The 13,574-nt window shown below is 35.0% G+C and overlaps 1 protein-coding gene across 1 annotated transcript; it reads left to right on the top strand.

The window, feature by feature from the left end:
• The first annotated feature begins 1,237 nt into the window (after positions 1–1,237).
• Positions 1,238–7,447, top strand: LOC111883480 (potassium channel SKOR). Its single transcript, XM_023879805.3, has 13 exons — positions 1,238–1,832; positions 3,105–3,329; positions 3,537–3,600; positions 3,853–4,192; positions 4,285–4,580; positions 4,664–4,744; positions 4,839–4,937; positions 5,022–5,243; positions 5,348–5,536; positions 5,638–5,713; positions 5,809–6,103; positions 6,208–6,329; positions 6,941–7,447. Exons 1-13 carry the CDS (start codon positions 1,585–1,587, stop codon positions 7,192–7,194), a joined length of 2,511 nt encoding a protein of 836 aa, XP_023735573.1. The 5' UTR covers positions 1,238–1,584; the 3' UTR covers positions 7,195–7,447.
• Positions 7,448–13,574: the final 6,127 nt, after the last annotated feature.

The raw sequence follows: 13,574 nt of genomic DNA, 5'->3' as shown, positions 1-13,574 counted from the left end.
TAGATTGAAGACCTATAAACTTGAGGATGACAAAGACTTTTAAAAGGCCACACCGTGTGTGGTATTTAAATTATCATGTTGTGATACCTTATACTGATACCTCATATTTTTTTAATAACTAAATCATTGAGGTATTTTGGGACAATTTGTTATGCACAAAACTTTTAAACTTTGAATTTTAAAACTAAAAGTATTTAAAAAAAATATTTTCAAACTAACCGGGGAGAAGTGTTTCATATATTTTCTTTATTAACTATTGTTATAAAGCTTTATCATTTTATGTTTTAACAAATTACACTTACTAAAAGATTCAAGTTATATTCTTTATTTACTATGGTTTGGTTCAGCATAATACTTTATATATATATATATATATATATATATATATATATATATATATATATATATATATATATATATATATATATATATATATATATATATATATATATATATATAAAAGCTTTCAAAAATATGATGTTACGGGTGTAACTGTAACTTTCAAAAAATGAAAAAGATTGATAAAGAAAATTAAATATAACAGGACAATAATTGTATGTATAATTCGACTTTGCCGGCAATCAATAGGTACGAGAGTCATGGGCAAATTATAAGGAGCTTTTTGAATTAATTCTTTGTATTACTTTTTTATTTAGATAATTTCAGAAATGTAATATTAAATTCAGAAAAATATAAAAGAAGACAAAAATATATTGGTATTTTAATAAATTTTAAATTTTTTTTAATCATAAAAGATTTTATTTTTAAAAATATGGCATAGTTAAATAATTTTTTAAGAAAATGATTAAAATGCAAGAAGTTGATTGTTGATGTAAATAAATAACTGATTTAAATTACAAAGAGTAAAAGTAAATTGATTATTATTAAACTTTATTTTCTCCATGATTTCCACCATAGTAAAGATATGGTTTTTGACTTGAGAAAATGGTTTTTCCCCTCTTGCCCATTTGTAAAGAAAATCCGAAAGTAAAACATTCAACTTTCTTATCCATTTATGTTATAAATGACCTTGTTTTTTACAACATCATAAGCTTAGAAATTTTAACTATTTAAAAAGAGGGTTGTTAGAGAAAATAATGTTTTTTAAAACTATTTAAAATAATATCAAGGTTGGAGATAACTTGACATTTTCAGCAAACCCAATTTAAAATTTTCCTTATAGAAAATCAAGCGAGTCATATTGTTATTCTAAGACAGCTATCAACTAAATATGATTGATTAGGAATTTATATTTCCTCAATTTGACTTATAAATTGTACTCTCATTGTCATGGCTCTCTCCGATCATCTCTTCCATTGATCACAACATCAAGTTTCTCTTTTATTCTCATGATTTGAGTGAAGGTAAACAGCTCTTAGATCGATTGCCATGATGCATGGCATTCTGCAAGCATCTCCTTCTACTCTTTCTACATAAACATGAATATTAATCTTCGATTGCTCCAAATAACTTCATCTCGTGATCAATCAGTTAATCAAACGGATTTGATCTAGGATACAAGTGATCCTTATTGATTTAAGTGGTCAATCCATTGATTATTGTCACCCTTATCGATTATATCAAATGAGTAGCGAAATCCAGCAGAAGACTGAATTGGAGGAGAGAGAAGACGAGAGGCTGAGGAAGGCGGCGGTGGAGGAGGATGAAGTGGAAGTGGAGGATGTCAGTGATCATGGGATGTTGGGAAAACGACGTCGGAGTGTGTTCAAATTATTGGCATGGGACATAGGGTTCGAATCGAGTACGCACAGGGGTTTCAACAGAGAAAAAGATGGCATCCCTCAAGGTTTCTACATCCATCCACGAGACAGGTTTCTTTCTTACGTACTCTCTCTCTCTCTCTCTCTCTAAAGTTTTCATCATATAAAAATTATAACTTAAATATTTTAATGTGCGAAATAATTTATGCTTGAAACAAGCTACATATGAAGGAAGAAAGAAACAAGAAGTTAACAAAACCTGCAAACTGCAATATAAAAAAAGTCAAATCTGTAGATATAGAACATGAAGTTCTAAAGTCAAATGTACAAAACGTGATGACAATTAATGCCACGTTTTATTATCTAATCATCTTCAGATATAAACAAAAAATAGAGTAGATTATATTGTTTATTATATGTATAAAATTAATAAAAAAAATAATTACAATATATAAAAGAAAGCTGATTAGTAATTAACTGACAACTTATATATAAGCTTATAATTAAAGCATGCGTTAATTTATTACGGGTTTTAATTTTTATATATTTAGACAATAAGTTTAAATGAAATGTACTTCTTATGACATTATAAACACTATACGTTTTTAATTATTTGCCGCTAGATTTTCATGTTACTTTGATTTTATGTGTAATTAATATATGAAAATTATTTGGTCGTTAAATTAGTAGTATCATAAATATTTTTTGGAAACCATATCAACGTTATATATGATTTAATTAATTTATGGGATACACGTACCAGATAAAATAAAACAAAAACAAACATTTAATAGATATTAATTATATTACAAGGCACGCACAAAGACGGCTGTTGTTCCAGATCGATGGTTGCATTATCGATTTAATTAGCATGTTGACTTCTGCAACCTGTTAAGAACCTTATATAGAACGTTATGTTGTTCCAGATCGATCATCTCTTCCATGAGGAACTTAAAAGAAAATAAATTGTGGAAAAACTAAAGCCCAAAATTCACTTTACGATCATCTAAATTAAATATGGTATATAGATATCGTCACTTTGACTTTTCCTAATTTTACACTCTTAACCTTAAACTATAGTATGTATGTCGCAAAAAGGCCCTACAATATCATTAAATCATCATCTATCATCCTACTTCATACACGCCATTTTTTATTATTTTATATATATAATTTCATATCTAAAATATCTTTACGTGGTCTTCTATCATATGACACCGGATCATGCACTTTTGTACTAGTGCATGCTCTCTAATCTGTATCAATATCATTTTATTTCCCAATCTTCGTTTCATGAACCAATCGTTTCACATATTATAAAAGAAAAATGGAAGCTTTTTAGTGCAAGAATGTATAACATGCAATAAAACTCCGATGATGCAGATGGTATCGAGCATGGGAGAAATTCATATTGTTATGGGCAGTGTACTCTTCTTTTTTCACACCAATGGAATTTGGGTTCTTTAGGGGATTGCCTAATCATCTCTATTTCTTAGACATATTTGGTCAGGTGGCTTTCTTCATAGACGTTTTCTTCCAGTTTTTTGTTGCTTTTAGAGATAGCCAGACCTACAAGATGGTCTCTAACCGAGACCTCATTGCTATTCGGTTAGTTTTCACTTTTTATATATCCTCCAAACGAAAGTTCTTAACAGTCTTTACTCTTTACTTATTTTTCGGGTCAATCACTTTTTCGGGTCATAAAATGGAACCCTCAAAATAGAAATTACGTTAATAACATAATGATAGAGTCTTGTTATTGTTTTGTATTTCACTCCATAACTTTAGGCGTTCCATTCAACTTTCTTGTTACAGGTACTTGAAATCTCATTTCATCTTTGATTTACTTGCATGTATGCCGTGGGATAATATTTATCGGGTATCACTCTAAACTCCATATAAATTCCAAAATACTTTTACTTAAGAAGATCACGTCACCACAAGCATTTTCAAGTTTATTACATCGATCACTATTAATAGAATGCACTTTTAGCGACATAAATCCTACAAATTCTAAAACCATATATTTAAAGACAATTCTGACACGGATTGGGACGTCGCTGATAGTGCTTTTTGATGTAGTTAACCAATTATTTTCATCATCACGAAGAAGCTATTTGTTGTTCATTAGGCATCTGGAGAAAAAGAAGAAGTGAGATGCCTTATACTCATTCGGTTGGTGAGGGCGCGAAAAGTTCTAGAGTTTTTCTCCAAATTGGAAAAGGACATACGTGTCAACTATTTGTTTTCAAGGATTCTAAAGCTAATTGTAGTTGAGCTCTATTGCACACATACAGCAGCATGTATATTATACTATTTGGCTACAACACTACCAGCCGCTGAAGAAGGATACACGTGGATTGGAAGCCTAACACTTGGTGATTATAGCTACACAAACTTCAGAGAAATCGATCTTTGGAAGCGCTATATAACATCTTTATATTTTTCAATCGTTACTATGGCAACCGTAGGTAATTAGTTTCTTCACCCCATGGAAATCTTTTTGCATATAAAATTACTTTGATAATGTGAAGGTTGAATGAATGTGGGTTTCGTTGTACAGGTTATGGTGATATCCATCCAGTGAATTTAAGAGAGATGATATTCGTAATGTTTTATGTCTCATTTGACATGGTTCTTGGTGCTTATTTGATCGGTAACATAACAGCTTTAATCGTCAAAGGATCAAAGACAGAAAGATACAGAGATAGAATGAAAGACTTGCTTAAGTATATTGATAGAAACGGATTAGGGAGAAACATATCAAATGAAATAAAAAATCACCTACGATTACAATATGATAGCAACTATGAGGATTCTTCCATTATTCAAAACCTTCCAAGCTCTATCCGTGCTAAGGTTTGGAAAAAAAGAATTATGTTTATTATCATGATGTCAATCATGTCATCTATATTAAACAATGTCATGATCATTTCTTGTAGATATCAGAAACTCTATATAAGTCGTACATTGAAAAGGTTTCTCTTTTTAGGGGATGCTCTTTGGAATTCATCAATCATATTGTAAGTTCTTTTCTACGCCATTTTGGAACACTAGTCGCTTCTTCTTCATATGTCGTTAGCATATGCATCTTAATGAGTCACTCCTCTCTTACAGGTAACTAGAGTGCAAGAAGAATTTTTTCTTCCAGGGGAAGTCATAATGGAACATGGGATTGTTGCTGATCAACTTTATTTCGTTTGTCATGGAAATCTGGTATGACGTCACTACATAGTTATTAGGTTATATATACTATAATATTTGGGACTCTATAAGATTGATGAATCAAAATTGGTACAGGAAGAGGTAGTTATATGTGAAGATGGATCTGAAGAAATAGTATCAGTTCTAAAACCTCATGACTCTTTTGGAGATGTTTCCATTCTATGCAACGTTTCTCAATCATACACAGTGCGAGTTCGTGACCTTAGTCGACTTTTGCGGATTGATAAACAATCTTTCTCTAATATCCTTGATATATATTTTCATGATGCGCAAAAGATTCTGAATAACCTACGAGAGGTGATAACTTAGTTAAACGTGCATAGCCTTTAATATTTAGCTAACATCTACATTGTTTCTTTACATTTATGTCGAGTGCCATCTAAACTAATACATGCCACCAGGGAAAAGAAAGTGATGCTCAAATGAAGCATTTGGTGAAAGATATCACATCTCATATTCGAATGCAAGAGGCAGAACTTGCACTCAAGGTCAATAATTCAGCTTATAATGGAGATTTATCTCAGCTAAAAAGTTTAATTCGAGCTGGAGCTGACCCAAACAAGAAAGATTATGATGGCAGGTCACCACTGGTATTTTTTTTTCATTTAACAACCCTCAAAATCATATATGCACGTAGTATAAATTAAAGAAACATGTAAAACGCTAACTAACAAGTTTTTGGCATGAATAGCATCTTGCTGCATCAAAAGGACATGAAAATATCACGAATTTCCTCATTCAACAAGAAGTGGAAGTTAACATTTCAGGTAAACTTAACTCCCTTGCATTTTGATTTTTTATTCTAGTGTTTGAGGTTTTCCACTAATTTGAACTACTCTACTTCATTTCATCTTACATATAGATAATTACGGAAACACGCCCTTATTAGAAGCCATCAAGAGGGGACATGATAAGATTGCTTCCTTACTAATCAATCATGGGGCCTCATTGAAGATAGATGATGCTGGTAGTTTCTTGTGTTTATCTGTGGCAAGAGGAGACATAGATTTGATCAGAAGGATGTTGTCAAATGGTATTGACCCAAACTCAAAAGACTATGACTTTAGAACTCCACTTCATGTAGCCACCTCACAAGGATCTTACATTATAGCAAAGTTGCTAGTCGAAGCAGGGGCCAATGTTCTATCAAAGGACAGGTAGAACTTTGTGATTGTATCCACCATGTTTTAAACTGATAATATTAATTAAAGATAGAATACAGTATATATAGCATACGTTTATGATCTATGTGAATGTGCAGATGGGGTAACACTCCACTTGATGAAGCTAGATTAACTGGAAACAAAGTATTGATGAAATTATTAAAAGAAGCCAAATCTTTTCGGTTGTCAGAATTCCCATCAAGCTCTCAGGAAACAACAGGTATTCAAAATCATTGACTTCCTTTGAGTGATAAACTTTCTCAAAACATCAATTTGTGCTAAAGATTGTTACCTGTCCAATACTCATGTTTTCAAACATTCAAGTACAATATGAGAGAAAAAATATCGTCAAACAAATCATAGTTGCAAGAATGAATAAAGTTTGGACAAACTGTGGAAATGTAAATACAAAAGAAACAGAAGGCATCATACTTGACAGTTTGTCTAAATCACCTATTTTTTTGAAGCTCTTTAGAGTTCTTTTGTTTTCGCAAAAAATATAAATATATGATATATATATATATATATATATATATATATATATATATATATATATATATATATATATATATATATATATATATATATATATATATGTGTGTGTGTGTGTGCCCAAAAAATCAATTATGATGGTTTGATAAGTTAGTCACCCACATCGTACAACAAGAAAGTTGTGCATGCTATAGTTAGCATGTTTGCCCATTTTAACTTGTCATTTTTCTTTGATATATCAATCATGCTATGGACGTTGTCATTTCTCTTAATTTTTTGCTTCAAGTTTTGTTTAATCTGGACAATGAGCTAGCTAACTATGAGTTTATTGGCGTTCAGTGATAGATAAAACTACACAAAAGAAATGTACAGTATACCCATTTCAGCCATGGGAACCTCGGGATCAAAACAAGCATGGAGTTGTATTATGGGTTCCAGACACCATTGACGAACTCATGAAAACAGCAACCGATCATTTAAAGTCGGACCTCCCTCCCACTTCTTGTATCGTTACAGAAGATGCAGGTAAAATTCTTGATGTGAACATGATTACAGATGGACAGAAGCTGTACTTAGTCACTATTGAAGCCTGAGTAATTATGTATCGTTTTCTGCATGCTATGTTGCAAATTTTGCCACTCTTGCAATACAAATAAAATATAGGAGTGTTTGTGATAGATCACTAGGTGAGATAAGACTTGTATATGTTTTTTTCATGGTTCTCCATTTCTATTTTATGGTTCTCATGGGTATAAGTTGTGTACAATTGGTTTGTAATATTGAATTATATGAACAATCTTTCATATAATTGACATACATATTATTGAAAAGATATCAAATGAGTAATTTTTTGAGATGCTTTTGTGTGCAATATATCAAAATAAATAATTATGCAGTTTCTACAACTCTCAAATCTATATTCTTCTATAATTGCGATCTCCTTTAAACGATAAAGCGACATATTGATATGGAATGTCGGTAATTGACCCAAATTTAAGCATTTTCTGAAATGATCATCCGACCCAAAATTACGTTTAAGTCTACATTAGCTTTGTTTTAAATTGTAATAAGACAGTTGATATTTGATTAAAGAAATCCAAAATCTATAGACTTTGACTATTTTTCCTGAAAGCACATTTCAGACTAGGTCTAAGATTTGGAGAATTGAAAAATAATGACTATTTAAATTCTTTCTTAGTAATCGGCCACTTTTTTAGTTTCCTTTTCGACTATTACCGACATGTATAACACAACTAAAGAATACACAAGTTAAAACATAGGACTTTTGTAACATCTCATTTTTCACTCTAAATATTTTTCATTTCTAAAACAAAATAAATATCAATTTTCATAAAGTGATAATCAAAATAAAACCATTGTTCCTTAACCAAATTCCAAAATCAGAGTGTTAATAGAAAAATAACGTGGAAATCTCAAAACATAATCTGCTGATGTATTTGTACACTCACGCATTTGACTTCCCACGATCCTCAGAAGTATCTGAAACATTTCAATCCACAACTGTAAACACAAAGCTTAGTAAGTTCCTTAAGATATCAATAATATACACACACAATACATGCAAATAATGACCTTCAGCACAAAGCTGGTCCGCCCCTTTTTGCCTTTAGCATAAAGCTTCATGCTGGTCCGCCCCAACCTTCAACACAAACTTGGTCTGCCCCGAGCGTATTGGCCTACAACACATAACTGGACCACTCTCAACTCAACATAAGATATGTTGACATATATAACAGACAAGCAAACAAACAATCAACATCAACATGCTACTGGCTAAACTAGTCTACTTGCCTCACAACATACTACACCATAACCACCATATCCCAACATACTAAAACATATATATTATAATGTATAGTATAGCGAGAAAAACTCACCACATCAACATGCCACTGACTAAACTAGTCTACTTGTCTAACATCATACTACAACATAACCACATCCTAACATACACATGACACATATTGTAATGTATAATATACTGAGAGAAACTCACCGCATCAACATGCCACTGAATAAACTAGTCTACTTGCCTAACAACATACTACAATATAACCACATCCTAACATACAAAGGACACATATCGTAATGTATAGTATAGTGAGAGAAACTCACATGAATCAATTAGTTGAAAGACCAAAACTCAAAGTATCGCCATGTCAGCTACACGAACCTCCTAAACTTAATAGAGATCAGACCTCGTTTTACAACTCAAAACCCTCATTTTGACCAAAAGTCAAACTAGTCAAAAAGTCAACAGTCATTACGTCATGACCACAAGACGACATGATAGTCGGGAAAGACTCAGATGTCGCGTTGCGAACCCTTGACGTCGCGTCGCAAATACTAGCTTAATAGCCTTCCTTATTCAGACATTAATCCTTAAAGACACGAGTTCCAAATTTTAGATCTAAAACTCCCAAATTTCTTAATAGATAAAGTTTCCAACTTTATCCATCCTAATGACTTAATCATCCTAAAACTCAAACCACTTCTAAAAGTCCAACAAAATGCCAACACCAAGTGCATGGCTCAAATATAATCACATGCAAGGTCTTTTTCTCCAAGAATCAAGGTCCATAAACATCAAGATGAAACCGATTAGTTCTAGAGTTCTCCAAACTCCAAGAACACAAGGATAAATGGACTAGAATGACCATAAAGTCATCAAACACTTAGATCTAACAATATAAAAAACATAAAGGTGGAAGCTTTACACTCACAAATGGTCCAAAAGATGATTTTCTTGCTGGAGGCTCACAAAAGAGCACCAAAACACATGAATAATAAAAAAAGAGGCTAAGGTTAGATGGGATAATGTTCTCTGGGGTAGAGGTTGACAAATGGCGAAACCCTAAGGAATTATGAATTAAAAAGGCCCTAATCACGAAACTTCTAGGGTTTAGACCATCAGGCCTATTGCGTCGCAAGCTTTGTTAAAGGTCACACTGCGAACTCGCCGCGCCATGACCCTTATTTTGTCACATTGCCACTTAGAGAAAATCCCAAAAACTTATTTACTCAATTAAAGGCACAAAAGTATACCTAAAAAGTTGATGTTAAACTTTAAACTTTATAATCCAAAATATGAAGAACTTATATGAAACAAAATTTTGAAATGCTAAAATTCGGGGACATCGATGTGAATTTTAGAAAAAATAGTAAAGAAACAAAGTGAAATTTAGATCATTTCCACTAACATAAAACGTACATTTAAAAAATTTCCACTTTAAAGTTAAGAATTTATAACATGTATATTCAAATCAAATATATTTAACAATATAAATTGTCGGTTGTAGGTAGGTCCAGGTCTTGTATGTTCTAAAACTGCAAAAGGTCGGGTTTATTATGTCGCAAACATCATATCAAAATCTTGAAAATAGTATCTTCATATTATACCACATTCAAGAGAAGTTTACTCAAGCATGAGAAAAATATAAGAGAAATCAAACTTTTGACATCTTGTGTGTTAGTAGGTACATGTTGATGGGTTTTAGACATTACAAAACAATCTTAAAATCCTTAAGTGTGCATGCAACCTAAAACAAGATCTATGTTTTCACTATTGAACTTATAACTATGAACATCAAATAAGACCATAGGATCCCTAGAGTATTTTCGAAAATACTAAAGAATGGGGTACATACCTTTTAGTTGTTGTAGTAAACAACTAGTAATCCTCTTGTTGATCTTTTGAAGCAAGAACCACAAGCATCGTGCCTCTAATGGTTCACACCCAAGCTAGCAAAAAGGAGGCTACAGAGAGAGGAGGGAGAAGGAATTTTTGGTTTTCCTTAGGGAATAGTGTAACGTCCTAAAAATAAGACTCAAAATTTCATTTTTTGAGATTAACAAAACCAGTATTTCAAAACATTTTCATACAAATTCAGATAAAAATATGTATCAATCATCATGACATATCAGAATAAACCAAGGAAATGATGAACGAGGTGGTGTGTGCCCTGCAATCATCATGAGCCCTTTCCTTTGAAAACAGAAGTACCTGAAACATAAACTGAAAACCGTAAGCATAAAGCTTAGTGAGTTCCCCATAGTACCACATATCATACATAATAAATGACATACTAGGCCCCTGCCCGATATCGAGTCCCACTCGGCTTCGGGCCCCGCCCGACATTGAACCCTGCTCAGTATAAAGATTTGTTAATCATAGGCCCCGCCCGTTATACACATAGACATATATCACAATGTAACAACCCAATTTTTATGACGAAGGTTTTCATTTAATTTAAATAACATAATGACATAAAACCATGAAGCACACATTTGGTTAAAAACATCATCTTTTACATTATATGAAATATCAGAGTGTGTCCCCAAACATATTGGTAAAAAGAGAGATAGATAGAGTGCACGTCGCGCCATCACGCCTTGCCCTTGCCTTTCGGCTCCGATGTACCTGAAACAAATCAACAACCTGTAAGCGAAGTGCTTAGTGAGTTCCCCAGAGCATACCACACACCACACATACACCAATACTAGTACAAGTCATATAAGCCATGCATACAAAGAACCAACAAGAATGTCATGGGCTACCCCACATGGACTTTACCTAGGACTGCCATGGGCTACCCTACATGGTCTTACATCTGATGCCATGGGCTACCCCACATGGTATTTACTTGGGCTGCCATGGGCTACCCCACATGGTCTTACACCCAAGGCCATGGGCTACCCCACATGGTCATTACTTGGACTACCATGGGCTACCCCACATGGTCTTACACCCAAGGCCACGGGCTCCCCCCGGGGTCTTCATGCAAAACATACGATCACAATACATATCAAGACACAGAGTAATTGAACATATATCAAAAACACATAATGGGCCGGCCTTGGTGCCGTAGACCCATGGGTATGGTGAGAAGACTCACCTTCGTCCGAAGAATACGAACACTGCACTCCTAATGACTCGCAACCCCCCGAACTGAACAATAATAACAATAATAATAATATCATGAATGATTGTACCATAAATTATCCCAAGGGAGGGTCCAACCTATAAACCCTACCCTAAAGGCCCAATCGCCTTTTTGTTGCAAATGGGCCCAAGATCTAAGTCCAATATCCCTAATGGGCCCGCTTGGCCCAAAAGGCCCACCTAATTAGTCCAAGTCTAACTGATAGAAATCTTTTAACTTACAAAATTCAATCAGGCCCAATAACCCAAAAGAGGCCCAACAGTTCGACATCCCAAAACAAGCACGGCCCAACTGCCTCGCGTACGCCCAGCGTACAATTCAGGTATGCGCAGCATACCGGGTCTTCAAGGGTTACGTGTAGCGTACTTGGAGTATGCCCGGTGTAAGTCTCCATTAAGCACTTTCTCCATTAAGTGCTTATCACTTCGTTCTTTTACGTCCAAAATCTAGATCTGAGTCCATTAACACCTCCTAGGCCATATAGTTGCTAACTTTATGCCTTTGCATGTCCATTAAGTCCCCAAAGTCACCATTAAGACCTTTCCCAAGCCTATCATTCATGCACAAGGTTAAGACTTCCACCAAGATCCTATTTTTATACTCTTTAATGGCTTAAGGATCCCACATCTGACCTTATTCACGAGTGGGGACGATCTAGCCAACAAATGAGGCCCAAAATCCATCAAAAGGACCAACTACAAAAACCCTAGCTATATCTCAAGAGCAAAAAGGAAAGGTGCAAGATTTTTACCTCTAAAATCTCTGTAAGATGATTATAATGCAGGATCTTGAAGCACCCTCTTGATTCAAGCTTGCTTGGCCAACTCCTCTCTTTGAAATGAACACTAAAGAACACCAAAAGCACACTTTTAAGGCTCAAAAATGGTTTCTCAAAGCTTCCAGTAGTGAAATGACGTCTAAGGGCAATGGAGGCTCTCTAGGGTTTAGTCCCAAGGGCTTAAGGTCGTTTATATAGAGCCTCACGTTCGAAATTAGGGTTTTTGGTTCCTGGCGTGTACGCCCCGCGTAATCCCTGGTACGCATAGCGTACCTTCAAACACCCGCGGCCAGGAAAGGGTCTAGTATGCTAAGCGTACACTTAAGTACGCCCAGCGTACTAAGGGACTACTAATGTCCAATTTCTAATTTAAAGGGGGTCAAGTCGTACCTTTTATTTCTGGATGTTACAACTCTCCCCCACTTGAACTAGACTTCGCCCTCGAAGTCCCTGGATGAAAACAGATCAGGGTAATACTCCCGCATCTCTTCTTCTGGCTCCCAAGTCCACTCGGAGGCCGTTCGATGTTTCCATTGCACTGTTGCCAACTTTACTTCCTTATTCTGAAGTGTTTTCGTCTTGCTGTCAAGTATGGAAATCGGCCTTTCGACGTAATTCAGTCCCCCATCCACCTGAATGTCGTCCAGAGGTATAACCGCGGACTCGTCAGCAATACACTTCCAAAGCTGAGATACATGGAATGTGTTGTGAATCTGGTTAAGCTCCTCGGGGAGCTCTAATCGATAGGCCACCTTGCGTACTCGGGATAGGATTCTAAATGGTCCTATAAATCGAGGGCCCAACTTGTCTTTCTTACGGAACCTGATAATCCCTTTCCAGGGCGACACCTTCAATAAAACAAAATCCCCCAATTGGAACTCAAGATCCGATCGTCGGCGGTCAGCATAACTCTTCTATCGGCTCTGCACGACTCGCAGCCGGTCGCGTACCTGCTGGATCAGCCCGGTGGTCTTGAGTACCACCTCCGTGCTCCCTATGACCCGATGGCCAACCTCGACCCAGCACATGGGGGTCCTGCACCTCCAACCATATAACATCTCGAATGGAGCTCGATCGATATTGGAGTGATAACTGTTATTGTATGAGAACTCTGCCAGTGGAAGGTATGTATCCCAACTTCCCCAAAATCTAACACGCATGCCCGCATCATGTCTTCTAATGTCTGGATCGTCCTCTCACTTTATCCGTCGGTTTGAGGGTGGTACGCTGT

This window comes from Lactuca sativa, chromosome 2 (genome assembly GCF_002870075.4).
Source record: "Lactuca sativa cultivar Salinas chromosome 2, Lsat_Salinas_v11, whole genome shotgun sequence".
Classification (NCBI taxonomy): Eukaryota; Viridiplantae; Streptophyta; class Magnoliopsida; order Asterales; family Asteraceae; genus Lactuca; species Lactuca sativa.
This window is presented reverse-complemented; position numbering and strand designations above follow the sequence as displayed.